We start from the raw sequence: 26,683 nt of genomic DNA, 5'->3' as shown, positions 1-26,683 counted from the left end.
AACAATTTCCAGTGGTTTCATCAGGAAACCAAGGACTGGAGAATATGCATATGCTGTGGTCCTGCCAAGAGATCTGCTCCCATCGCATCAGGATGCCTGTGTGTTGGGGAAGCAAGCTGACTACCGGTACTGCAGTGGTTTTCAGGTCCAAAGAGACCCTTGCTACACTGACAGCTTTTACCAGCACCAAACTGATTCATGCCAGCAGGAAAGGGGCAGGAGACTGTATTGTCAACACTGAGTGAAAATGGCTTCACAGGCGTGAAGAGCTACCAGCATTTGCTTGCATCTGATGGAGAGGGTTTGTGCTGTTTCCTATGACTACTCTGTCAAAACACTAATATCCTGAAGTCAACATCTCTGCTATTCCTGTGCTTTTTGGAGGCAGGACATAAATTTTCATTGCAAAAGCTGATCTGCCCTAATTCTCTGTTAGTACATAGGAAGCAGGAGGAAGCTCACTCCACTTGATATATGATAAACCATGTATCACTAAGTATGCCTAACAGAGCCTGGGCACATCCTTGGGAGAGGTTGCAGTGGAATAGCTGAATTCACACTGCAGCTTTCTTAACTTTCTTCACACTTCAGAGGAAGACTGGTCAAGCCTTTTAGGCTAGACATATTCTAGAAGCTAAAGTGTGTTCAGGTGGATACCGCTTTTCAGACTGTATCTGCCTAGTATCCAAGCCAAGAATGGCGAATTGAGGAAGTTATTCTTTGGGTGCATTTGTAAACAAGAAGTTTGTGAGCAGACCCTTTTCATCTACTTCTTTTTCTGTGAAGCATCAGTGTATTTCAATGTTGGCAATTAACAGTCAGACCTTGACCCTGTGAATTTTTTTGGCATTCTTCTTAGGAGATGAAAAAGTAGCAAGAGTTTTATATAACCTACCCCAATTTTTAATTTTTTTTTTTTTTGTCCTTGCTCCTATCCTCCCTGATAATCAAGCATAAATGGTTGACATTGATACTAGAGTATTTATAGCACTTTCCATCCTAGGACCTCAAACTATTTTAACTCTAGTGCTAAGACAAGAATATAAGGTGTCCAAAATGAACACTGCCTAAAAGTGACTCATGGGGACTTCTGCAGGGTGGTACCTGCACTGCTCCACTTCAGCGTGGGTTCCCAACCACTTACCCCAGTGTGGTCATGATGGCTTCTGACACCATCACACGCTCCTGGGTCAGAACTTCAGCCTCTTTCACTGCAAGATTAGGATTTATCATTAGAGGACAGAAGGCAGAGAATGTTCTTTTTATGTATTAAATGTAGGCACATTTTCTAGACATGGATTACTGGGAACACTGGAATACCAAATCTGCCCTGTTAGTAGCTCCTGACCGGGATACATACTCCCGCTCACATCATGCAAATAGTTTGCTCCTCTCCCTGTTCACATAGACGTATGATTGCGCCACTTCTCTACACTGCTCAAGCTATGCTCCTGTAGCTCTTGGTACAGTAAAAGTGTGGGATGCAAGGAAGAATAACAGAAAAATGGAGTCCTTCACAGTGCTGCCCCTACTCTCAGCCTGTATTTGCTTGTCCCCTGTCTTACTGAAGGAATTGTGCCAGGAGAGGTCCTGGAAAGCTCTGCAAAAGGGGAAACAAATAACTCTAGCTGCCTTAAGGCAATTCTACAATGCAAAATACCTTAGTAGAGTGAAACACTCAAAATAATCTTTCAGATGGTGACTTTTTCTAGTTACTTTACATTGCCTTTCTTCCTTTCTTTTTCCTTTGTGCTTAATCTGGTTGTTTGTTAGACTTGTCTTCTGTTTATACAGAAAAGATGCTGCTGTTAATCCAAGATAGTGTCAGAAATGTAAAACATTATACAAGTAAAGAGTGTAATCATTTGAAAGGCAAGCAAAGTCATGGCTAATCTTGGGAAAATGAATTTTTTTCAGTTGTGATTCATTAATTTCCTTATCAGTCATGTCTGTTTTTCTCTTAGGAGCTGCATAAAAGGTAACATAGAGAATGTGTTTGTATTGTAACAAAGATTTACCATCTGCAACTTCCAGGGTGGCGGTGCAGATGGACTGGCCAGCCTTGTTGGTAGCAATGCACGTATAAGCTCCACTGTACTTCTTTTTAACGTCCAACAGGATTAGACTGTGATGCATATTTGAACTGGCAAGTTTATACCCAGGAGTGTCTGGTTTGATCCACAGGAGATCTTCCCGAGGCTCTTCTTTCAGCCAAGTAATAGTTGGTGGTGGATGTCCTAAAGGAAAACCAATGCAATGAGCTTTAATTTTCCTAATGGCGTTCCTTCCTTACAGTTATGAGCCAAGCTGTGAATAAATGGTATTTTGATCTGTTTCCTGATATTTTTCCAACAATAACAGGCATAATATATCATAAAGGAACGTAAACCTTTCTACAGCACACTCATAAGAACATTAAACCTTTTTGTAAAACCAAAACTGATAACTAACACATCTTCATAAGACTAATAAGTGTTATTCTCCCTGTTTTTACATGCAGGAAAACGGAGGTGAAGATGAGTAAGATGCTTTTCTGTGAAGCACATAAAGTCTCTTACAAAGTTGGGAGTAGAGTCCCAGACTTCAGGTACAGGAGATGAGGTTACAATGACTTGGGCCAGAGAGAGTCTAGAATGTGTCATGAAGAGAGAGTCTAGAATGTGTCATGAAGATATGCAATTCAAGTGTTATGCAGAGAGGCAAGGTATCTATCCACTTACCTTCAACTTTTACAGATAATGTGATGCTTGCACCTTTTTTCACCTTTTTATTGGTAAATCTTTCTAGGAACCTTGGTGGTATCAGCTGCTCGTGGGAATCTGAAAATGACATTATTGATGAAACGTGATGACACCTTCTGTGTGAGTTTAGACTACTGAAAAATTCCTAGGGGTTCTGTTATCACCTGCTATGGCTTCTCTCACCTGTTTCTGATGGCTCTTCTTTCTCATCAGGATCTGTAACACAAGGAGAAAAAAACAAAATGACAAATACCTTTCTGTCCATGAATTGAAGGAAAAAAAAAAAGTGATTCCAGGGGATTACTCCTTGCAGGAGATATTACACAGAAATGTTAGTATGATTTATAAGAGGCCCTCAGTTTTAATAAAATGAACCATTAAAGTTAATGAGGTTAGGCAGGAATAAAATGTATGTTTATGAGACAACAGTCAGACCCCAGAGAAGTGGCATGTCTCATCTTCGGGACACACAGTAAATTTATAGGTGAACCAGGATTAAAGCATGTTATCTTTTACCTACAGACTTCTCCGCCTCACTTGACTTACCTTGGTAGGCTTTCTCAAGAAAAATAACTATATAAAATGGAAGGAGCCACTGGAATAGAGAAAAGCAGGTGCCAGAAACAGTCCAATACCTACCTTTGACTACCAGCCTAGCCGATGAATATGCAGAACCTGCAGAGTTGATGACAAATATTGAGTACTGGCCAGCATCTGCCTTAGTGACGTCGCGAATTTCCAGCAAGTGGAATTCCTGTTTATCAGTCGTCAGGATGCGATCCGAGGCCTTTAACGGCTGTCCGTTTTTGAACCAATAGAGACGAGGCTGCGGGTACCCTGCGAGGAGCAGTTACAGACATGGAGAACAGAATGCATTGGCAACATCGATTTGGGAGCATCTCCAAACAGGCAGATCCTTCTGAGCAGGAGCCAAGGAATCCTCAGCTCTGCCCAGGGCTGCTGTTTCAAGGATTTACCCAATTAGGATGACTGCAAGTTCATGAAATTCTATTTATCTATTAAAGTTCTTTCCTGTCTCTTCAGTTTCTGGCACTCCCCATATTGGCTGCATGTGCAAATGCCTTCCAGGTTGGAAGGGTAACACTCAGGTCTGATTTGCAACATACACAAAGAGAAAAGTTGAAGCCAAAACAGTTCTCATCATTTTTATAGGCAGCAATCAGAGAAAACAGGAGAATCCCCACCTCTCCCTACCACAGACAGTCAACACCAGGACAATGTTTGTGCAGTTTTAGGTTGTAGCAGCAACCCCCACAAAGAGTAAGGCAAGTCCAGGACTGTTTCATTTGTTAAGGAGAATAAAGGACACCCTCACTATCTTTTTTTATTCCTTATTGCTCCTCCATAACTAATGTGCTCAGAGAATTACAGGACGCAGTTTTCAGAAGCGTATGCCCGTAATTATGCCTGGAGACATGGACACAGAATGAGACACTTAATCTGCCTCAGTCTGCTGCAAAAGTCAATGTTCATCAGCATGAACACATACTTCTAGCTAGTTTGTGCAAACGTGGTGCAAGATGCACGGACTGGGGTCACAGCTGCAGAAGAGCACATCAGAAAGTCTTGTCCAGCGCTCAACCTGGTAGCAAACCTGGAACAACTGACAGTGCTGTGGGCTCCCCTCACCTTTCACCTTCAGGTGAAATTTAGCCAGTGATGCTCCAGGCGCCACATGAATATCATGAAGCTCATCGAAGATCTGGGGCAATTGCTCCTCCTCAGTGGTAGATTCCTCCTGTTCTCGGCTAGAAGAAATTAGAAAGAAGAAAGTCAGCAAGCCAGAAAAGAGTTAGGAATCAGAATCACCTATTTTAGGTTAATTCAGTCCGTGGGTTTTGTCATCATGACAACAGATTCAGCACCATATGACATGTAATATGACAAGTAATGGAGTGATACCATGGAGAAATACCCAGGCTAGCCTGAAGGCAGCCAGAGCAAGTTTGCACATGATAAATGTCCAGCTGTGGCAGTTATTGCATCTCAGCTGGTCGGGCTGTTCCTTTCTGACATTAAACTGGCCCTGCTAGATATAGCAAACCCAGGCTGGACATAAGTGTACATATTGATCTTACCAAGTCAGAAGTTAGAAAGAACTAGAGTTCGATATTTTACCTTGAAATATATTCTTTGGCACTGTAGTAAGAAGATGTCTCTGTTGCATCTGCTGCTGTCTCATAGTCGGTGCTGGTCACTGTTAAATGGAAAAGGAAGTGTTTTCTATAATCTGAGCTTTGAAACACTTTTTCTTACTATAATTATAGTTTCCCTACTAATTTGAGTGATTGGCAGGTTGATTTCCACGCTGCTACTGCAGCAGGATCCCACACGTCCCTGGATTATGGCAAACACCTCTGTTTATCTGAAAAGCTTTGCTCTGAGCCTTGCCTTGGAGTTGACAAAACCCAACTGAACCCAAGAGGTTTCCAAGTGAAACATTCTGTGGGCAATGAATACTTTTTTTTTTTTTTTTTTTTTTTTTTTTTTTTAAGGTAAATGGTTTTTTTCTGAAAAAAAAAAATGTATCCACCTCTCAAGCAGGACCCCTTCCCTTGGTTTTTCTACAGTGATTTTGGGACTTACAGTCCACTCGAAGCTCAGCCTTGGTTGAAGCAACTCCCACGTTGTTTTCAGCGAGGCAACGGTAAACACCCATGTCAGTGGGGACCACAGCTGTGATGATCAGCTGATGGCACCCTTCCTGGTCCTCATTGATCATGTAATGATCATTTTCTTCAATAGCTTTCCCATCCTTGAACCAGCGAACCGTGGGGAGCGGTTTGCCAACGACAATGCAGTCAAAGCTGACTGGATATCCATCTTGTACCTCTTGGTTTTGGAGCTCCGTCATGAACATAGGAGCTAAAGTCAGGGTAGTTAGGAGAGAAAAAAGGAAAAACTTGGTTGTGTTAAAAGATGTATTTTAAGAGCACTGCTGCCCCGTGCCTGAAGAGTTATGGTTCCTAGGTTTTTTTAATTGCAGAGTGATATATTTTCTCTATGAAAACAGTCAAGAAGAAACTCCCTGACAAACACTATGAAGATATTCCATATCTTCATAGCTCCATAAGCATGCAATACCACAACTGCAAACTATACGTTGCCCCTGTTCCTCTCCTTGCTGAAATGTCTTGTCTCCCTCAGGACTGTTCTGAAAACTATTTCATTTATTTAAGTATAATAATCATAGCATTTATGGCCATATTATTGTAGTAGGCGACATTTCTATTGTGAAAAGCAGCTTTGTAGATAAGTCAATACTTTGCAACCCCATCCTTCATCACTAACCTCCCTCCTCTCCCTCAAAATGAAAAAGAATAAAAAATTCATCAGTTTTTCCAAAAGTGCAAAGTTTCCAGAAAAATATCCGCACCAAATGAAAAACAAAGGCTTTTTGGAAGTTATTTGTGAGTGAAAAGATAACATTCTGACCTGCTCCGTCTGTCTTTTCCAAAGAATAAACAGGTTTGCTTCACCTACCTGTATCAGAAGTCAGCAAAGGTGGTGGAGGTCTCTCTACTGGGAGTGCAAACTTCCCCGGGGTGGGTGGTGTCGCTTTCCCAATACGCAGTTCAATTTTTTTAGGGCCTTGTTCCAAAATGTCAATCTCCACGGGAATTCCCAGAGCACCAAACATCTCTCTGAATCGAGTGGCAGCAGTTTTTGCCTCAGACAAGATTTCAAACTTGATGTAGATGTACTGGTCATCCTCACGATATGTCTGATGGTCGACCACCTCTATGTCCCCTTCATCTGCACTGACAAAGAGCTCTTCCTCCACATCAGAGATCTCTGTTGAGATCTTGGCCCTGAAGAGTCTATGAAGTCTCCTTCCTGCTTTACGGAAAGCATCATCCAGCTCACTGCCAGATGAGCTCTCTGTCTCACTGTCAGTGCTTTGTTTTTCCTGCTTCTCCTTACAAAGAGCTTGAGGTTCCTGAGTGCCAATAACCACCTTAACACTGTGTGAAACCTTGCCAAATTTATTAGATGCCTCACAGGTGTATTTACCTGCATCTTTCCTCTCCAGGCCAGCGATAATCAAAGAGCAGGTCCCATCACTGTAATTGTCTATGTGATAGTAGCGACCATCTGAAAGCTCTTCCCCGTCTTTCAGCCAACGGACTTTCATGTCCGTTTTGCTGTGTGCCACACACTCAAGGTGGAGAGTGCTTCCAGGCTCACCAGAGAAATCTTTGAAGGTCTCAGTAAACACTGGGCACTCTTGTTGCTTCATCTCTTTCCTGACTTTGTAGCCTTTGAAAGCAGCCTGGATCTTCACAGCGGCCTTGTTCATGGAAGGATCATCTAAATCTGGTATTTCTGGTTCAGCTGGCTTAGCAGCTGGGGCAGCCACAACTGCCTCCACACTGGATTTCTCCCACTGTTTCCATAATTGGCCTGTGGAGGTGGACTGAACTTTGCTAGTTACACTGACAGTTGTCTTCCCAGCTTTCTTGAGGTAGTTCACCAGTGAAGGAGTCCCAGCTCTCGACTCATCATCTGAGCTTGTGAAAGAGAAATCTGCTTCTCCTGTCCTAGCCAGCTCGTCACACGTGGAGTACTCCTCTGAGTAATAGTGAGACATCTCCGCTTCCTCCTTCCTCAACTTCTGAAGCTTCTCGTCCTCTTCAGGCACCTCACTGATGGAATCCAAGGTGGGCTCCCGGCTCATCCGGCGTTTCTTGGCCAGGGCTTCCCACAGGAGGTGAAGGTCTCCCTCCTGAGCGGCCTCAGGGGGCAAGCTGGGCTGGACGTGGCCATCCACCAGCTCTTCTGGTTGGCTTGCAGCGGGTGCTTCCCTGGCAATTTCTTTTAGCATTGCCACTGTGGGAACTGAGGAGAATTAAATTGATAAGATGTTAAAAGTGTGCAAGAAAGCACATGGAAATGTTATTCTAAAGCCTGGACAGAAGAGCATCAACGGCATTTAACTAAGCATTCTGTTGAGAACAAAATGTGAAATTAATATAACTGGACGTGGTCCTGGGCAACTTGTTCTAGGTGACCCTGCTTTGAGCAAGGGCGTGGACTACACTATCTCCAGAAGTCTTTTCCAACCTCAACTATCCTGTGATTCTATGCATGCACATAGAATAAAACACGGCCAAACAACATTTTCTTTTTCTTCCTCACACATTTGAACACAATAAATAAATAAATGCCCTTTTGGAACGTCGCAGTCAATGAATATCTTGTTAAGACTGTCAGTGGAGCCTGGAAAGCTATTCCAGGCTCATCCTATTTTACAGCTATACAGGGCTTCACTAATTAGCTTGAGAAGATCTCCACTGGTTGTAATGGGAGCTGAGACTCCCACCTCATATGGAGGTATCTGCCTGTAGATACTTCGGATTAAATGTGTCTAAGTCTGAAGGTTGTGACTCACCCTCCGGGACACGCTGACTTGCCTCTGCATGGTGCCCAGTGCCATTTGAGATGCTCCAGGCTGTCTGGGACATCCACATCTGGCTCTGTCCTGGTTTTGGCTGGGATAAAGCTAATTTTCTTCCTAGTAGCTGTTACAGTGCTGTGTTTTGGATTTAGGAGGAGAACAATGTTGGTAACACGCCGATGTTTTAGTTGTTGCTGAGCAGTGCTTACACTAGTCAAGGGCTTTTCAGCTTCCCATGCTCTACCAACTGAGAAGGCTGGAGGTGCACAAGAAGCTGGGAGGGGGCACAGCCAGGACAGCTGCCCCAAACTGGCCAAAGGGACATTCCATACCATGGGACGTCATGCTCAGTACATGAACTGGGGGGAGTTGGCCAGGGGGCAGCAATCGCTGCTTGGGAACTGGCTGGGCATTGGTCCGCGGGTGGTGAGCAATTTTACTGTGCATCACTTATTTTGTACATTCTTTTATCATCATCATCATCACTATTATTTTCCCTTCCTTTTTCTCTTCATCCCACCAGGGCAGGGGGGACGACTGAGCAAACAGCTGTGTGGTGTTCAGCTGCCTGCCGGCTTAAACCACAACAGGCTGTCAGATACAAAGCAGGACCTATGAGTGCTCTGGGTCCCTCTGGAGAAGGAGATGGAGGCCAGGGCTGATATCCTGAAGTGCTTCAATGGCACTAGATGACTGTGTGTGGGCCACTGAATCCCACCGTAGGGGCACAATTCACCTTCCTAAGCACTATGACTCAAAGCCATTTGGGATGTCTAGGAGAGGGGGCTGGCAGATACCATGCAGAACACACAAAAGAGCCCTCACTTACTGAAGTGGCAGCTGAAGGCCAGGCAGAATACCCTGAAACATCTCAAAAGGCACCAGGAACCCATCTAGAGACAACTGTATCACACCTTAAATATCTGACTCAGGAAAATCTTACCTGAGCAGCTCAAAGCTGTTAGGGATTCAGAAACATACTGGGCAATACCGAACAGGAAGATAACAATTCTTTGTGGATTGTTATCACAGCTTGTAAAAGAAAATTCGTTCCAGTCCAAGCTGTGGAGATGGCCCTGGATATCCATAAACAGAACTGATTTAGCATCACAGGAACGCATTCTCTGTACCTTCAAGACACAAGCTGGCAACAGATTTGACTTCTGGAGAAACCATGCAGGTATATGTGTCCTGATCTTCAGGTTTAAATGCATGAATAACGAGCGTCTGCTTTTTTCCATCAGAAAGGATCTCGTATCTCCCTCCAGCTTGTATTTGTTCTTTTCCTTTGAACCATGTCACTCTCTCTTTGGTTTCACTTGATAATTTGCACTCCAAGCGTGCCACCTCCCCTTCTGAGACTGATCCTCCCACCAAAGGATGAGTGACTGTAACTGGAGGCTCTGTAATTAGAAAATAGTGAATTAACACAAAGAACATATCATAATCTGGCTTTAAGGCACTTGAGATCACTCTATAAAATATCCAAGCATCCCATCCTCCATTTATAGATTCTTTAGCTGTTGTAGACAACCAAAGGAAAAAAAAAAAAAAAGACTGGAAGCAATCAAATTTTGCACTTCCAAAGATAGTATCAAAATAACTCTACAAGCTCTCCCAGCGGTTAAACAAGCTCCATTTAAACATATACATGCAAAAGTGGTTGCATTTTTCACATTCTTGTGTTTGTTTGCTGATCTTCATTTACCCATCACCAGTATTCAAGCAGTCCTACAGATTTTAGAAGATCTTAAAGTTCAGAAGTGAAGCAGTTCTGAAGTGAGTGAAGAAAGAAACAATAAAAAGAACAAAAAAGAAGAGATCATTAAAAGTGGCATTCATCCCAGTCTTGAAAGTTTAAAAAAAAAAAAGCTAGTTTAGGAAGAATAAAAAGTCTCAAAAAGCATAAAGAATTTAAAAATAAAAATTCTCTGTATCTTCTTTGCTTTGGAAGGAGGCCTGCCAACGGCACACTGTTTGTACAGCGATACTCAAAATGAAGACAAATGCATTAAACACGGAGATGTTGACTGAGACGCAAAGCACATAGCTGAGTTCCCAAAAGCAGCACGCTCCTGAGTGTGATCTACCCCTCTGCACATTTCACTGGGGTGAGGGGACCACTGCCCAAAATGCCTTGGGCTTGTTGTAGACAAAGTCGGCATACGCAGAGTTATCAGGGTCCAGCACTAGCAGTTGTTATGTTGCAAGACCATCATTGCATGTCTGAGCCTTAAGCAAAAGAGGATTTTTTATTATTATTCTCACTTCGAGGAATTTGTTGGGCACTCGGCTATCACAGAAAGAGTTGCAAGAAAAGAAAGATTGAGGGAGTAGCTCTCCATCCCACTGTGGCTTCCAAAGTTTCACCAACAGACAGCAAAGGAACTGTGTCCTCCAGCATTTCTTTGTGGGGGTTATTGAAAAAGATACACAAATAATGTAACAAAATAGAAAGATGGATGAAGAAGACAACACTGCCCACCCACTGCATTGGTCTTGGTTACCCCAAATGCATTCCAGCATGCCCCTTTTGACTCATTCCATCCTAACTCCACTAGAAAAGAAACTCATGTTGACCAGACAACACATGGATGCAGTGCAGGCTGCAAGACAGCTTGATGCAGTTCGGAGAAAATAAGTGTTGAGTACTAACGACACAGCAGGTTTTGTTTGCAGCAGCCCAGAACAATTTTTCCAAGCTCTTTCTCCTCTATTGTGTTGGCAGCAAAGCACTGAAAGACGTTCCAGGAGATGCCTGGAACGGGTGAAGCAGGCATGCCATGCGAAACACAAGGTCTACAGCAGCTTGCAGTCCTCCATGGGGGCATCTCTCCTTTCTCACCTAGCCGCACCATCTGAGGGAAGTGCACCGGCTCGCTGGCCCCAACTTTGTTTATAGCCGAGACGCGGAATCTGTAGGGTTCACCCGGAGTGAGATTGTCCACCATAAACTCTGTGTTTTGAATAATGCCCTTGCTGCACGACTGCCAGCCAATACCTGGGATTTTCCTCTCAACGTTGTAGCCTAGGATGTCACAACCGCCGTCACTCAACGGCTTGTACCAAGACAGAGTTACAGAGTGGCTGTTCTTACTTAAAACTTCTGGTTCTTCAGGTGGATCGGGGTGGGCTGAAGGCACAACAGAGGTCCCGTGATGTATGACATGAGCAATAATGCTTTATACTAAAACAACCAAGAGCATTCTACAAGCAATGAGAAGGAAGCACAACAGATTCAATATTTGTGTTATTGTAAAGTTGAGTGGGTACATGCCCATGACCGTGAGACATACCTGTGGACCACTGAGTTTTCCTTTGTCTGCCCTGATCTACACTGCTAATGACAAACATTCATTTTCCAACTGTCATCTCACAAACTTAACGTAACATATTGTTGTGATTTTTTCCCGTTGCTTTGTCCCACCCAGCTCAAAATAAAGATGACCCTACGCTGTCCATATTATCAAGGAACTTAGCTGAAAACTTCAAGTACATTTGGGCCTTGATCATATTTATTTCAGGTCTGGCCTTAATGGAAATCAAGTTATTGTTGGACTACAGAGTAACTCTAGTCATTTAATAGCAAGTCACTCAATTTCTCTGTAATTGCTATATATGTCACAGCATCAGGCAGTAACAAATAAATACATAATGGGAATGGTCTGGTGTCCTACCAGCTTGGCTACTGACGATCGTACTCAGTACATTGGAAAACGTTCCTCACTTTGGCTTAGAATACAGAAATAATTCTTTTAGTCCTCAAGTTCAAGGCATTTACCGAGTAGATGATCTGCCACGATGTACCAATCCAACAAATCAAAGGCAAATAAGGTCAACTGCCAGTTTGTTAATTCTGGACACCACAAACATAACATGAAAGCCTCTTTTCTCTATTCTCAGCCAAATTTCATACAGAAAAGCTGTCAACAGGAGGAGTTAATGAGGATAGTATTTTGCAGTTCCTAAAATGTAGGTGCCCAAAATAAGATAATGCTTAAGATAATTATTAAGATAATCCGTCAACAACCAATTTTTTTTTTTTGCGGAAGCCACTGGAATATATCCGAGATCTCTCAAGTCTCAGAAATCATTAGATAGACAGACTACCTGTAATAATTTAAAGAACTGATGGTCAATCAGTGGCTCTTGAACATCTCAACTAGAGTGTACAGATAAAACACATTGCAATTATCTCATAACCATCACCGGGGTTGTGCTGGCATGACCATTGCTGGGTGACCCACCTATCCCACTGTGGGAAGGAGCCAGACCTTGGGTGCTGGAATGGACATTGATGAATCATTGGTCTAACCTGCCCTACGAGGGAATTAGGGAACTATCATCTTTTCTACTCGTGAACTACTCCAAGAGCTATTAACTTTTGTGTCTCTGAAGTACAAGGTGTGTGTTTCACGGATCTCACCCACGTGAAGATTTTAATATGCAACTCATTAATCTGGAAAACTGGTTGCCCTGCACTTGAGTAGATCAGCAGATTTCAAAAGGTTCTCTGCTGCCTTGGATAATTTTTCCATATGCACTCTAGTTCAGCTCCCTCCCATGTCCACGTTTGCTGAGGGTGATGTTGAACTCTGCATTAGACTCTGTGTTACATTTTACAAAAGACTGCAGGTAAAGAAAGCTGGTGAACTTCTTTACCATCGCTAGCCTGATAACAAATTTTCTTCTGATGAGGTGGACTATTTCTGGTCAAAGAACAAGTTGCCCAGTAGCATCTTCTGAGACTAAGAACACTAGCTTGGGACATGCAAGGCAAAGAGAAAAGAATCAGTACAAAGATTAGAAAAGTAAGTGTTATTGCTCAGTACCAAAGTCTGAGATTTCAAGCGCCACTGGGCTAGAATGATAGACGCTTACCTATCACTGATAACTTGGCTGATGTAATTGCTTCCCTGGAAGCAAAGGTCACCTCTCCAGAATGATGCGGTTGGGCTTTTTTCAGAATAAGTTTGTATTTGTTTCCATCTGCCTGTACCTCCCAGTCCTCATCCGACTGGATCTCTATGTCATTACTATACCAGGCAACTTCAGCAATTGGCACAGCTTCACTTAGAACGCAGCTAAATGTAGCTTTCTCCCCCGGAGAGACTTCCACATCTGTGAGAGGCTGCAAGATCTGTAGGCGCCATCCTGTAGATAAAAATAGGTTATCAAGCCCTCAGTTACAGAAACAAATACAAGCAAGAGATTTTGTGAATATTTATGCTGAAGCTCTGGACAGTCAGGCCTTGGAGACCAAGGAGATCATTAAAAGGGAGGTTATGTATATCGCTAGAACAGAAGGTATCACTGGGGACTGAAACTTTCCAAAACTTTCAGGAGCAAAAACCAACTTAGCAATGTCTGTCTTTCCCAAGTAGCAGAAAACCACAATGGAGATACCACGCTATGACTGAGGATGGCTGTTCTTGTACTCTGAAAGGGGTTCTGATTCCCACAGGGGCCTCCAGGAATAGCACAAAACGCAAGGATGCAGAGATAATATTGTTGCTGATATAACTCTCATCTCTAAAGCCCTGAAGTACCTATAAACGCAACCCAACTCATCAGAATAATGACAACTGTAAGAAAGACAGTCATTTGCTGCTAACTCATTGCCAACTGATGCTGCTTATATCTGTGTCATGACATACAGAAAAAAAGGAAATTGTAAAATATCATCCATTTATTGTGTGGGAAGAAGATTTAGGTAAGAAGCAAGCAACAAATGCAACTTTTCCTCTCTGCTACTCATCATATTTTCCTGGTTCATTTGCCCTTTCCAACCAGAAATTTAAGACTCCCCGTGCACGAGTGCTTCGGTTACCTTTCACCGTCAGGAAGGCTGAGGTCACTGCGTCGCTGCACATAAAAGTCACCCTGCAGCTGTCCCGGGGAGTTAGGTTCTTCAGCAGCAGAAGATGCCTGCGTCCATTTTCAAAGTAAACCATCTCAGTGTTTTCTGTAGTTTTGGCAGGTTCATCGTCAATCAGCCAGTTGTAATTGCAGCACTCAGGCTTGGAAAGATAGCATTCAAACAGGGCTTCTCCTCCTTCCACGGCTTCCACGTTCTCCAAGCCCTGGACAATGCTGTTCTTGGCTAGCAAAGAAGGACAACAAACAGTATTAATTGTTCGGCCATGCATATCTGAATATTAACAAGCCTCGGAGCACTGGATGATTCCCACTGCTGGACAGCTGATGGAAAGGATGTGGATGTGATAAACTGTGCTTGTAGGTTTAGTTGTTGATTTCAACGGTGCTCTAACACAATACTATATTTAAAAACATTTTAAATAGTGAGATAGTTTAAAAATAATGATAAACCTCGAGGACCTCTCGCATTTCATCTAGACTTCCTCCAGAAACCTGACTTCTGTTTTTACAAATAAAGAAAAAAAAATGTTGGTGTTTATATGCATCAGGCCAATAGTCGATAGGAAGGGATAGCTCAGGAAGGTAAAGTATAATCAAATTCCTTCTCTCCCACAGCAAGAAACATTTCCCACAGATCTCCCAGGCAGCACAACTATCATCATAACTGGGGAGATGCGAATCCACTGACAGCTCCTGATAAAAGTCTTACTACCTTTCGTGCAAAGCACATGGAAGAATATTATAGCTGGCAAAGCCATAGTGACTGTTGTCTGAGTTAACAAATATGCCTCTGGGAAACACACAAAAAGTTAAAATCTGTATGAACAGTATTTTGAATAGTAAATTTCTGAATTATTACAAAAGCTCTGTGATAATGCATCAGGTTTATTTTCTCATGCGTGTGTGGCGAATTTTGTGGTCAGAAACATGCACGTATCTACGCACTCCATTTGCCCGCAGAGTCATGCATCAGTTGGCACTTGTACATAAGCAATTAGCCTGACGCAGAATTAAATGTGGGCTGGTGCATGTGAATATAATTTGTGTTAGACCAGCCACATGGACAAATTACATGCACAACAGTGGGAACACACAGTTAAGTAAATACAGTTTACACAAATACCATACAATGGTCAGCATGATCTATAATATAAACCAATGCTCTGAGATATTCCTGTTTGAATCTCTATAACCACTGTCTGGAACTGTTCTAAGCAAAAAAAAAAAAAAAAAAGGCAAAAAAAAAGCGCTGAACAATTTATTTAATAGCACAAAAAAAAAAGAAAGCATGAGTTACTAAAAAAATTCTGTATTTTATAATATTCATGCTTATGGAGAACAACGAGGGGCTTGTAAATCCTTGGAGAATGTATAATTTTGTTAGAACAAATCTGAGCTGTTTATTTGTGCACTTTTGGAGTGCTGGTTTCCCTAACTACGAAAAGCAGCCAATTGCAAATCCTACCTCCTCTGGGATGCTTTTAGATTATGTTCATTAACACCTTTTTAAATCCCTAAAATGGAAAATGCTTATCAATGTAGAAAACATTGTAAGAAATAATACCCTGCTCTTCTGTACTCACAACTCTGGTTAAGCAAGAAGGTGTAATTGCCTAACAAAACACAGATATTCAGAAATCAAATCAGAATCATTGCTCTTGCTGACCGCACTAATTCACCTGGTGACCAAAAACAATAATGCCATACGCAGCAGAAAAAAAATAAGAAACATCAATATAAAATCCTAAGCCTATTGTTAATATTTTTATTTACTGTTTCTCAGGGCCCTTCACAAATGCTGATGCCAAGTGAGAAGGTAATTCCCGAGTGACCAGTATTTGAAATAAGTAAAATACCAAGCTACCTTAGCTTAGCTGAAAATAAAATGAAATGCCACACTGTCCATTAGCTACTGGTTTTAAGGCACACTGTGTGTAAAAAGCATTCTGTAACAGCAAAAAGTACTCTTATTATTCCTTCGGACCAACATTACATCTGTGATTTTACAATAATTCAGCACTGATGTTCCAGTTCATTGTAGAAGAGGTATGATGCGTAAGCGGTGTAATAAGTGAGCGTTAATTAGAACTAAGCTCCAGTGAAATGCTGCAGTTTCATATTCAAATCCCATTAACTCCCAACTACTTTTATCATCGTTATCAGTACTGGAGTGAACACCAAAGAGCGGGTATCTGATGTGTCACAATGTGAGGTGTTGCCATGATTTTTCCACCTCTTATTTGGAACCCATGATAGTCTTCCTCTTTGGCTGGAAGACCTCACCTTGGACATCAAGTGCAGCCATCACTTTAGTGCCTTCAGCTTCACAAGAATAGATGCCAGTGTCTTCTGGTACCGTAGGTTTAATTTTTAGCATGCTTACATTCCAGTCCTGATTGATAATCACTCGATGCCCATCTGCATGTATTTCCTGATCATTTTTCTTCCATATGGCGTGTACTGGCCTAGAATATTGGCATATGAACTCTGCTGTGCCATCTTCATCAACAGTTATATCCTGCATGGGACTGACCACTTCAATGGTTGGATCTGTTAACCAACACGTCAGGAAGGACATGCATTAGTGGATCCTCATGGAAATCGCAATTTAGAGATTTTTTTGACAAGCACAGAGCCTGTGGGGAGCAAGCAGAGTGACAGTGCAAGCAGAAAGCTGACTGGGCACACTGGGGATTAGCAGTTTAGTCTGTGCTTGTGTCAGCATCAAGCAGGATTGAAGCAAAACTGGTACATTAGAATATAACTATCACACTGGAAAATGGGCCACCAGCAACTAAGGCTTGTGCTTTAACAGTCCTGAATATGAACTTCTCTGCTGGGATTCTCCCAACATTGCTAGGAAGACCATCTTCTGGTTTTTCTCCCAGCATCGCTAGGAAGACTAGGAAGGACTGGATGCGAAACACTTCTGCTTCCCAGAACGCGGCAGGACCGCAAGTGTGAGACAGAGGACTGCAATGGATGGGCTGCCCTGAGTGGTTCCCTGTAACTCTCAGCCTCACATAGCAATAAGAAAATGCCACAAACTCTACTGGAGGCTCCTTGCATGAGCAAACTGCAACCACTCATTGGAAAGAAATGTAATACTCCAATGCAAATACTCATTCCTGTGCTGTGGTGGTGATGGCTATATGTCAGGAGTCACTGGCAGCATGAGGAGCAAAGATCCAGGACAACTGCAACAAAAAAGGGCACTTCACAGGAGACGTATACTTGTTGTTTTGATTAACCACGTGTTCCTCTGCAGCAGAGACATATTTTGGGGAAAAATGGTATGATTTCCTTTACAGTAGCCAATCTAGAGATGCAGCATGAACCATTGCAGTCTCAGGTTGAGAGCCCATAAAATGCTGAGAGCAGCCGGATATGCAGCTCCTCTGAAGAAGGTGAGATCCATGAAACTGCTTTTAAGCATCCAGTCTTTCTTTTAAAATACTAATGCTGCTTCCTGGGAGGCAGCTGTAGGGCACAGTAGATGTATCTAACCTCAAAATATTGTGAAGTTCCAAAGCAGCCAAGGAGTCCCTCCTGAGACGTCAAATTGGACCACCCGCATACAACTGCAATATATATGCTAAAAATAAAAATCTCAATGAAGTCTGAAAATGAAATTCTCTCTGCAACATCCTTCTCAGCAGAACTATGTCAATTTCCCCTAAAAATTTATAGGGCTACAATGGGACATAAAAAGGTGACCATCAGAGAAAGCTGATATATGTTCTTAGCTTTCAAATAGTTGTTCTGATCGGAAGCCAGCTAGAATAAACTACACTGGACCTCTGTCTGGAATGCTCCTCTTGAAACTGGTGCATCAGGTCGAGGATTTGGGATGCTACTAGCAGACCTTGGCAAGCAAAGATAGTTTTGCAAATGTCTTTTGGAAACTTGTTGCAAGGCTTGATCCTGCTCTCTAAGGCTCCCTCTACCACTCCGTATCTGCATGTGTGTTTATGGAGAGGAGGCAACAATGGCAGATCATGGAGATGTTTTGGTTACACCAGGACTGAAGAAGCAAGAAGGTATCTGTGCAGCTGGGGAGTACAATACCATCTCATAAGATGCAGACACGTGCTCCTCACAGCAAATGTCACCTGTGGTCTTGGAGAAGGAAGGTGTCCTGGTTCCACTGCCCCATTGCTCTTTGCCACTGCTAGGCAAAGACTTTGGTGGCCTTATTCACCCACGCAGAAAGGCAAGAAAGCTCCTGGGGACTTAAGACCCAACATGTACATTGGGGCTTGTAATTCTCACCCTCCCCAAAGGGGTCAGAAGAAGGCGGCAACTCCTTCAACCTTTTCCATTTTCCCCCCAACCCATACGTGAAGATGTTGTCGTGCTGGGCCACTGAATGAATGCAGTTGTAGGGCAATGATACTGTGAAAGCCCAACAAGAAAAGCTGTCATGAGATGTCACTTATTGTAGAATATATCCAGTTACAAGCATGCCTTACCCCAGGAGAATGGGGCACATGGAACAGAGAGAAAGACAACTTGTTCCCTGATGAAGAACAAGCCGTGGATAGATAGGTAGACTGAAATACACCTAGTTCAAAGACAGATCTATTTTTAAATTTCTGGACAAAATAAAGTGCACGAAATTGGCTGTTAATACAAGCACAGTTAGAATTTTACTAGTGTTTTACTTTCCTATTAAATCAAGTGTTATTGAGCACAGTGTTTTTTAAATACCTTTCTCATCCTAATCCAATTATAGTCATATACTACTGTGATTCAGGTTCACATTAAAGAAATTTGCCTTAATAGAAGCATAAAATATCCACATACATATGTGTACTAGCATGAGCTGTGGGGTTGAACTAGATGATCTCCAGAGGTCCCTTCCAACATCAACGATGCTGTGATTCTGTGAAATGAAAACTTCTCAGGAGCCCTTTATTTGACTGAGTAGATTACCTAATGATGCATTTATTTTTAATTTATGTTTTAGGCCCACTGGAGTTCTTTGCCTAGAGAGCTCAGAACCAGGTTCTGTCTCTGAAAATGTCAAACTCAAAATTGATACAAATGGACATGGGATTTGTGGGGTTTGCACACTATGTTGTTGCTGCATCATTCTGATATTAGGAAGAAGTGATTTGGCATTTTATCTTTGCAGAGAGTTAAATTTCCTGAATGTACCAGGGACACATTAAACAGAGAAGGAGACATCAACCACCGACTACAATTCCATACTGTGGATCATTCCTGTTACGGTAGACAGTTATAGCATGGGGGTAGATTTTAATAAAGAACTCTTAACATAGCTCCATATATACAAATCCCTTTTCCAAGCAAGGAATAAGTGTTACTTTTGTCTGAAAAATAACAGCTTTTCCCAATGGCTATAGAAGGGCTGGATGTGAAGGAGCTTGCTTTATCAAGTCTGGAGCTCAGTGTTATTTGCAGCTTGTGGCTACCCTTACCAAATGAGAAAAATATTTATTCAACAGAGCAGAAAGCTTTGATAGTGCAGTGATGACCATTACTATTCTGGCAAGTCAACAAATGAGGCTCATTTTGTCACTGTGTTACTGCAATGTCATATACCCTTTGGTTTCCAGGAAGAGCTCTGGAGCCATCAATATAACAGCCCAAAGTCTTGTCTTGGGAGCATGCTGAGCTCAGTGCCAGTAGCCTAGCTATGGAGCAGCACAGTGGTAAGTTTGTGAATCTCCAGCTACATAATATTTTGTGGTATTATAAAAACAGTTGAAGCGGGGATAAAAAAACCCCAGGTGCTACCACAGTGGTTTATGTTCAGCTCTATTTAGATGTCAGGTGAAAGCAGCAGCCCTGATCCTGCAACCCTTCCTCACCTGAACCACTGAAAAAAAAAAAAAATCGATGTGGTTGTACATATAAGATTTCTGGTGTGAGTATGGGTGACTTGCAGAAGTGGAGGGTTGCAGGACACAGAACTGTGAAGGGATTTAGTAAGGGTAGCCTGGAAGGCAGAAGCACTAGCGCACTGAGCAAGTCCAGAGGTGGCCATGTGTTTCTTTCTAACAACAAAATACCTTTGACTAGTAACTTAGCTGAAGATATAAGGGACCCAGCTCTGAAGGTGACAGTGCCTGAGTCATGGCACGCCACGTCATTTAGCGTTAAAGTGTGGATCATCCCGTCCTGCTCAGAGATTTCAGTCACAAAGTTGTTGTGAAGGGGAGATCCATCGAGCCACCACTGCACGTTCTTCACGCCCGGGTGCGAGAGCTCGCAGGTGAACGTGGCTGACTCGCCCACAAAGACGTCTGTGTTCTTTAAACCAGAAACTATGACTGCTGCTTCTTCTGTATAATAGAGCAAGAGAAGGTGCCAAAGGAAAACAAAAGCATAAACATACATGTCGCTTCCTGCAGAACTAGCCCAAGCAACAGTGCAAGTTGTCCAGGAGAGTTAGACTTGTAATGCTGTTCCAGGGAAAAGAGACCTAACGTTGTCTTTAAGGGATTTAGAAACCACCTTCCATCCTTCACCCGCTTGCAAGCGCAGTGTGTGTGTCTGCAAACACTTTTTCATTGGGAGGAAACTCTACTCCATGACCAGGTCATGACCGGCTCTCCTGTGTGTTGCCACCATCTGCACTGACATTGTACGAGGTGGGAGGTGGAGAGGTAGCTTAAGATTTACATGTTTGCTTACAGTGCTTTAAAAGAGTAGTGAGAATATTAACAATTATAGAAGCTGTAATCAGTAATAACAAGGATTTCAGTATTTTTTATGACCACTGCTCCAAGCAAATAGTTTTTCAGCAGTACCACCAGCTGCTATGGTACACAGTACGGTCAGCACTTTGAACTACCTTAACTTATAAACATTGGTCCAACCACAGCCTGGATGTAAATGTTTATATCTTCACTGAAATCAGGAAAGAAATGAATGGACTTTCAACTGTTTGCATCTGAGACAAGTTTAGCCAGTTACTGTCAAAGATTTTGGAATAAGAAATCCAGGCAGCAAAGTCAGAGCATTTCCACCACATTTCACCTTACCTTGCACATACACAGAACCTGTGGTGATCTCGTATCCAGTGCTACAGGTATAATCCCCACAGTCATCAGGCTCTACGCCGTGGATGATCAGCTCAGCAACGCTGCCTTTCAGCTTCATCTCATACTTGTCACTGGGCTGAATGACCACCCCTCCTTTTCTCCACTCAACGGGGGCGTCCGGCTTGGAGATCTCACAGTGCAAGACAGCTGTTCCCCCTTCTTCAGACTCTACGTTTTTCAGCTCTGCGTTAAACAGCACGGGTAGTACTGCGGTGGAGAAGCAACTGCATCAGTGACAGCGCTCAGAGGTGAGAAACTTGCTTGCAACTTCTCTGGCTGGGCAGTTCCCATCTTCCTGAACCACAACTTGCCTGCTGGCAAGGCCAAGCCCAGAGCAGGACTTTGAGTTGTGCCATAGCCAGACACTCATGGGGATCAGCCACTGATACTGTGAGGGTGTCCACTGGTGCTCCATAAAGGATTGCCGTAGGTCACAGGACCTCTAAGGGGCTTCATGTGGGCATACCCACCATTTTCAGCGTAAGCAGTTAGAGGCACAACAGTACCAATCGCAGCATTTGGACATTTAACCACTGAAACCACACACTCTGAGCAGGAGCTGGTTATGGGGGCTAGACACAGGATCTAAAAGCATGATCTTGTTGCTTTAAAATTAATAAACCTATAAAATCAGTATACAGAAGTATAAAATGAATAAAACTATAAAATCAAAAAGTGTAGCCACTAGAAAAAAGAAAGAGAGCCACAAATGTTGGGCTGCTCATGCTCCATTTAAAACGGGCCCGTTTTAGGTATGGTGACATACTCCAGTCTCTTACTGTCGGGCAGCAGGCAAGTTTTCTAAATGCTCTTGTACATACTCCATCAGCAGCAGCTGCAGTTTTGCTCCCAGTTCTCACAGAGAGATCAAAATTGCAACTGCAGAAATAGAACTGGGTTTAAAAGGCACTAGATTATTCTTTGAAGAACAGATTGCAGATCAAACCCTTTCCTGCAGTTGTAATTCACAGATACAGAGCGCTAATGATAATTCAGTGATAAAACTTCCTTATCACCCCTATGGAGGACAGCGGCAGCCGTAACTTCTCTGCCTTCAAGCAAGGCTTCTCCTACCTTTGACTTGGAGCGATGCAGTGGTCTGCTGATCCCCCGAGTCGCACGTATAATCACCGGCGTCCTGAGCCTCAGCATCATAGATGAAGAGCTCAACACGTGTTCCCTCTTGCCGGATCTCATGCTTGTCACTTGGCTGCAGCACCGCATCTCCTTTCCTCCACTCCACGGGTGCGTTGGGTTTTGTCAGCTCGCAGTGCAGCATGGCTGTGCGCCCTTCCTCCACCTCCTCATTTTTCAGCCAGTGTTTGAAAAGCACGGGCAGCGCTTAAAAGGGGGGATGGTGCAAAATGAAAAAACGGGCAAAACAAAAATAGTAAATGGAGGAATGTTTTATTTTTAAGGTACTGGTAATGCCATTCATGAAGTTCATGCACAATTCTGGCTACATTTACCTAAGGAGGGCTGCCAGGGGCAGGGATGCCTAGGTCTAAGCCAGTCAGAGGAGGAAGAGGAGGGAGAGGAGTTAACAAGCGGGAAAAATTTCATTTCTACAGGAGCTGCATTTCTCTCCCCATATCCTAGACTTCCTTTCACAAAGAATTCCCAACTAACTTCAATAATAATTTCTGAAGCCCATATGGTTTTTCATCCCCAAAATAAAACCACTGAACAGGATTAAAACACTCAAAGAATACACACCTGCAGACCTGAGGCTTCAGATCATGCAGCCAGGGATCAGATTTAATTACAGAATAATTAAAGCTGAAGGGACCTCTGGAGCTCCTCCACGGATGGAGATTCCTCTGCCGCTCTGGGTCCCTGATCTACTGCCTGACCACCCCTTCATTGTGAAAGGTTGGGTTTTCTTCCTCATGTGACTTTCTTTTGATGCAGCTTCTACTTGTTGCCTCTCATCTGTTTACTGAGTACCCCAAGGAAAGTCTGTCTCTTTTTTCTGTAGACTCCCATTTGGTAGCTGCAGACAACAATGAGGTATGTCCCCCCCACCAGCCCTTCTCTTCCCCAGGTTGAACAAACCCAGCTACCCCTGCCTCTCCATATACTTCACGTGTTACAGCCCCCTGACAAACTTGGTGGCCTCTGCTGCACTTGCTCCACTACCTCAATGTCCGTCTTGTACCGGGGAGCTCCAAAAATTGGCATGCACACCTCACACCACTGCTGAGCAAAGAAGAAATCATACCTTTAACCTCTAATCTGGCAGTGGTCTTCCCATCACCTACGTGGCAGCTATACTCCCCTGAGTCCGCACGGTTCAAATCGTGAATGACCAGCGTGTGCACGTTCCCCTCCTGCTTGATGCTGCACTTCTGGCTGGAGCAGATCACGGACGTGCCTTTCTTCCATTCCACTGGCACATCGGGCTTGGACACCTCACAGGACAAGTGAGCCGTGCCACCCTCCTGCAGCTCCAAGCTGTGGAGAGCCTTTACAAAGGTGACCGGAGCAACTGTGGGGAAGAGGGTACCAACACTGCTGCAACCGCCTAACCCAGCATTGCCCCCAGATCGGAAGCGGGTGTCTATAGTTACATTGTGAACCAGATCAAAGAGGAACAAACAAGATAAGGTGTTAACATGGCCCATCTTTCAAAATCATTCTATAGAACTTAATGGAAAGTTTTTTCCAAGTTTTTGGACAATTTTTTGAGTAAATATGATCTAAAAATATCATAAGTAAGAGATTAATTCAGAGAATGTTCTTGACATTCTTCAGCATTGATTCTGACATATCTTAGCTGCTTATTTCAGGATAAGTTGGATGGTCTTCCAAGGATGTCTGCCTCACTCCATGGACTATAGGAAAAAGGACTGAAAGAACTAGCTCAGATGTACATACCTACCTGTTAAATGCCTAAATTAAGTTAGTGAAATTTCCCAAGATTTCCAGAGACCCCTCCTCCCAAATAAACCTCCCCAGAAGATAAAGCAATACTGACTGTTCTTACCAGTACCTTCTAAATCCCTCTTCCTAGGAGGTTGCTCACCTTGGACCATTAGCTGTGCTGCTGAGGTATGCTGCCCGACTTTGAAACTGATGGGCCCGCAGTCTTCTAGTGTCACCTTCCTCAGGATCAGTGTGTGATGCGTCCCTTGGACTCTGATCTCATTCATTTCATTGGATTGAAGGGGAACATCCCCCAGGAACCACTGGGCATCCTGAGTTGTTTCCCGGGACAGCCTGCATTCAAACACTGCATCTTCTCCTTCATACGAAGTTACGTCCTTCAGTGTCTCCACTATGGTTGCTGCTGGTTCTTTAGGGAAAGGTCAACAGAGTTTGATATCTACTTTCAAGTGATGCTTCCTGGGTTAAACATTTCAATATGCTCTTTCTTGACAGTACTATATTATTTGAAAGAATGACCACAAAGCACTAAGCACTAAATGCACGGAAATGTAGTTACACGGGCATGTAGTAACATGTTACGTTCTTACAGAGGCATAATGTATGTATGTGTGCATATATCTTATGCACACATATATATGATAATCTATAAAGTATGCACGTTATACTGTATTGTGCATATAATAAATACATAATATATGTTTATAATGCAAGCTATGTATTATGAAAACACTGTCAACAGATTTTAGTGGGTGACATTAACATTAAACCACAGAATCATTGACTAAAGACCCATTTCTGATTCCCTAGAGATAACTGACCCAGTTTTATCCCTCTGAAATCACTCTCGTCTCTGAGATCCCCATGATTCAGTTTGGGCACAGGACAATGTCTAGCTGTCAAATTACTTAATCATGTGCCCCTGCCACGGTACCAAGCTCTGTTCAGCTCTTCCCCAGGCAAAGCCCCACCTTTCACGAGCAGAGCTGCAGTGGTTTGCCGGTCCCCTGTGTCGCACGTGTATTCCCCAGCATCAGCTTCACTCAGGTTGCAAATCATCAGCTCAGCCACGGACCCAGCTTGGTGCATCTTGTATTTATCACTTGGTCGCAGCACTGTCCCGGCCTTCTTCCACTGCACAGCGGCATTTGATTTTGAGATTTCACAGCTCAAAGTGATGGTGCCACCTTCTTCGGCTTGCTGGTTCTGGAGTGGTTTTGTGAAGATTACTGGCAAAGCTAAACAGAGATAAATCAGAGGAAAAAAATTATGTTTCATTGCTGACTGTGTCACTAAGTCTTGTGTTTAGTGAAACTGTGGTGCCATTACTTTGAAAAATTACTTTAAAACCCAAACAAGGAATGACAGAAAGTGCTGGACTTCCAGGAGCACTAAGCATTCTGCACTCCCCAAGAGCCACTGGGCACTGCACACGCCGAGCACCTCTGGGAATATGTTCCTTTACACAGGAGCGGTCACGGATATGGACTATTGAGCACCTAAGTGCACGTATCTCCAAATGGGTGCCAAAGCCATAACTCAAAAGCCTACGCCTGATATCTAAGTTCTTGGGTATTTGGGAGGGTGCATGGAGAAACATCGTTATATAATGCCCCTCATTTGAAAACCGGACCCGGAAGAGAGATGAACTCTGGAAGTCCCTGCACTGATGTTTATCACCGATGGGTCAAGATGGAGTTTTGGTGGGTTGATTTACAATGCGCCACATGTAGAAGTTCAGTTCCCCAAGTCCCGTTCCCTAGAAGAACCTTGGTAGCTCCACAGTTACAGCTGAACTGGTATTTACAAGGGAAGGAGGTGGGGCTCTAGAAATGAGAGTGAATTCACAGGAACTGGGTGGCAGATGTGTATAAGAGGAGAGAGATCTGAAGGTGCTTGCAGATGATGTAGGAATAGATGGTGTATTCTGTGGGACAGCTGGGCAATGGCTGGGGTCGAGGCTTTTGTACAGTTGCATTTGCGGTGAAGGCATCCCATTGTGCAGCTAAGTCCTGCAGCCCTAGGCCTTTTAGGAGCCAGCAAAGGAGTAAGTAGGAGAGAGAAATAATGTCTTTGTGAAGACCTAGTCTGTCAGACTGCATCACTGTTGATTCAGAAATCCTCATCACAAGAGAGGACCAGACTCACTGTCACAGTGTCCCTAAATCCGGGGGGGAATATGTAACATCTAAACTAACCTAGAGCTCCCTAAAGGTGAAGTGAAAGCTTTTTGTCACCTCTTACTACCAAGGATGCCATGGTTTGCTCATCGCCAGAATTGCAGATGTAGTCTCCAGCATCCTTCAGCTGTAGATCGCGTATGAGTAGCTCCACAGCAGACCCCATCTGCTTCACTTCATACTTGTTGCTGGCTTGGAGCAAGACTGACCCTATTTTCCACCTCACTGGTGCGTGGTGTTTGGAGAGCTCAGCATGAGGGGTGACCGTAGAGCCTTCCTTGGCTTCCTGGGTTTGGAGGTTTTTTTCAAAGAGTGCTGGAGTGGCTGGGACCACACACAGAGACACAAATTAGGGAAGTGATTGTGCCCCTGTACTCAGCACTGGTGAGGCCGCACCTCGAACACTGTGTTCAGTTTTGGGCCCCTCACTACAAGGACATCGAGGTGCTGGAGCATGTCCAGAGAAGGGCAACGAGGCTGGTGAGGGGTCTGGAGCACAAGTCT

At 43.5% G+C, this 26,683-nt stretch overlaps 1 protein-coding gene across 1 annotated transcript in view; it reads right to left on the bottom strand.

The window, feature by feature from the left end:
- Positions 1-26,683, bottom strand: part of OBSCN (obscurin, cytoskeletal calmodulin and titin-interacting RhoGEF) — a 203,829-nt gene that overhangs the window by 64,413 nt on the left and 112,733 nt on the right. The window contains exons 63-82 of the mRNA XM_009333308.1: positions 24,971-25,237; positions 24,139-24,408; positions 23,335-23,601; positions 22,188-22,454; positions 21,054-21,320; positions 20,079-20,351; positions 16,324-16,590; positions 13,991-14,263; positions 13,042-13,314; positions 11,006-11,293; positions 9,291-9,563; positions 6,246-7,601; positions 5,349-5,627; positions 4,881-4,959; positions 4,392-4,510; positions 3,381-3,578; positions 2,925-2,957; positions 2,721-2,819; positions 2,019-2,237; positions 1,145-1,211 (exon numbers count right to left, since the gene is read on the bottom strand). Coding sequence (XP_009331583.1) covers positions 1,145-1,211; positions 2,019-2,237; positions 2,721-2,819; positions 2,925-2,957; positions 3,381-3,578; positions 4,392-4,510; positions 4,881-4,959; positions 5,349-5,627; positions 6,246-7,601; positions 9,291-9,563; positions 11,006-11,293; positions 13,042-13,314; positions 13,991-14,263; positions 16,324-16,590; positions 20,079-20,351; positions 21,054-21,320; positions 22,188-22,454; positions 23,335-23,601; positions 24,139-24,408; positions 24,971-25,237 — 5,434 coding nt within the window. The remainder of the gene's footprint in view (positions 1-1,144; positions 1,212-2,018; positions 2,238-2,720; positions 2,820-2,924; positions 2,958-3,380; positions 3,579-4,391; positions 4,511-4,880; positions 4,960-5,348; positions 5,628-6,245; positions 7,602-9,290; positions 9,564-11,005; positions 11,294-13,041; positions 13,315-13,990; positions 14,264-16,323; positions 16,591-20,078; positions 20,352-21,053; positions 21,321-22,187; positions 22,455-23,334; positions 23,602-24,138; positions 24,409-24,970; positions 25,238-26,683) is intronic.

The sequence above is a fragment of the Pygoscelis adeliae genome, unplaced genomic scaffold (assembly GCF_000699105.1).
Source record: "Pygoscelis adeliae isolate BGI_AS28 unplaced genomic scaffold, ASM69910v1 Scaffold88, whole genome shotgun sequence".
Lineage (NCBI taxonomy): Eukaryota > Metazoa > Chordata > Aves > Sphenisciformes > Spheniscidae > Pygoscelis > Pygoscelis adeliae.
The sequence above is the reverse complement of the archived record's forward strand: the minus strand, read 5'-3'. Positions and strand labels throughout refer to the sequence as shown.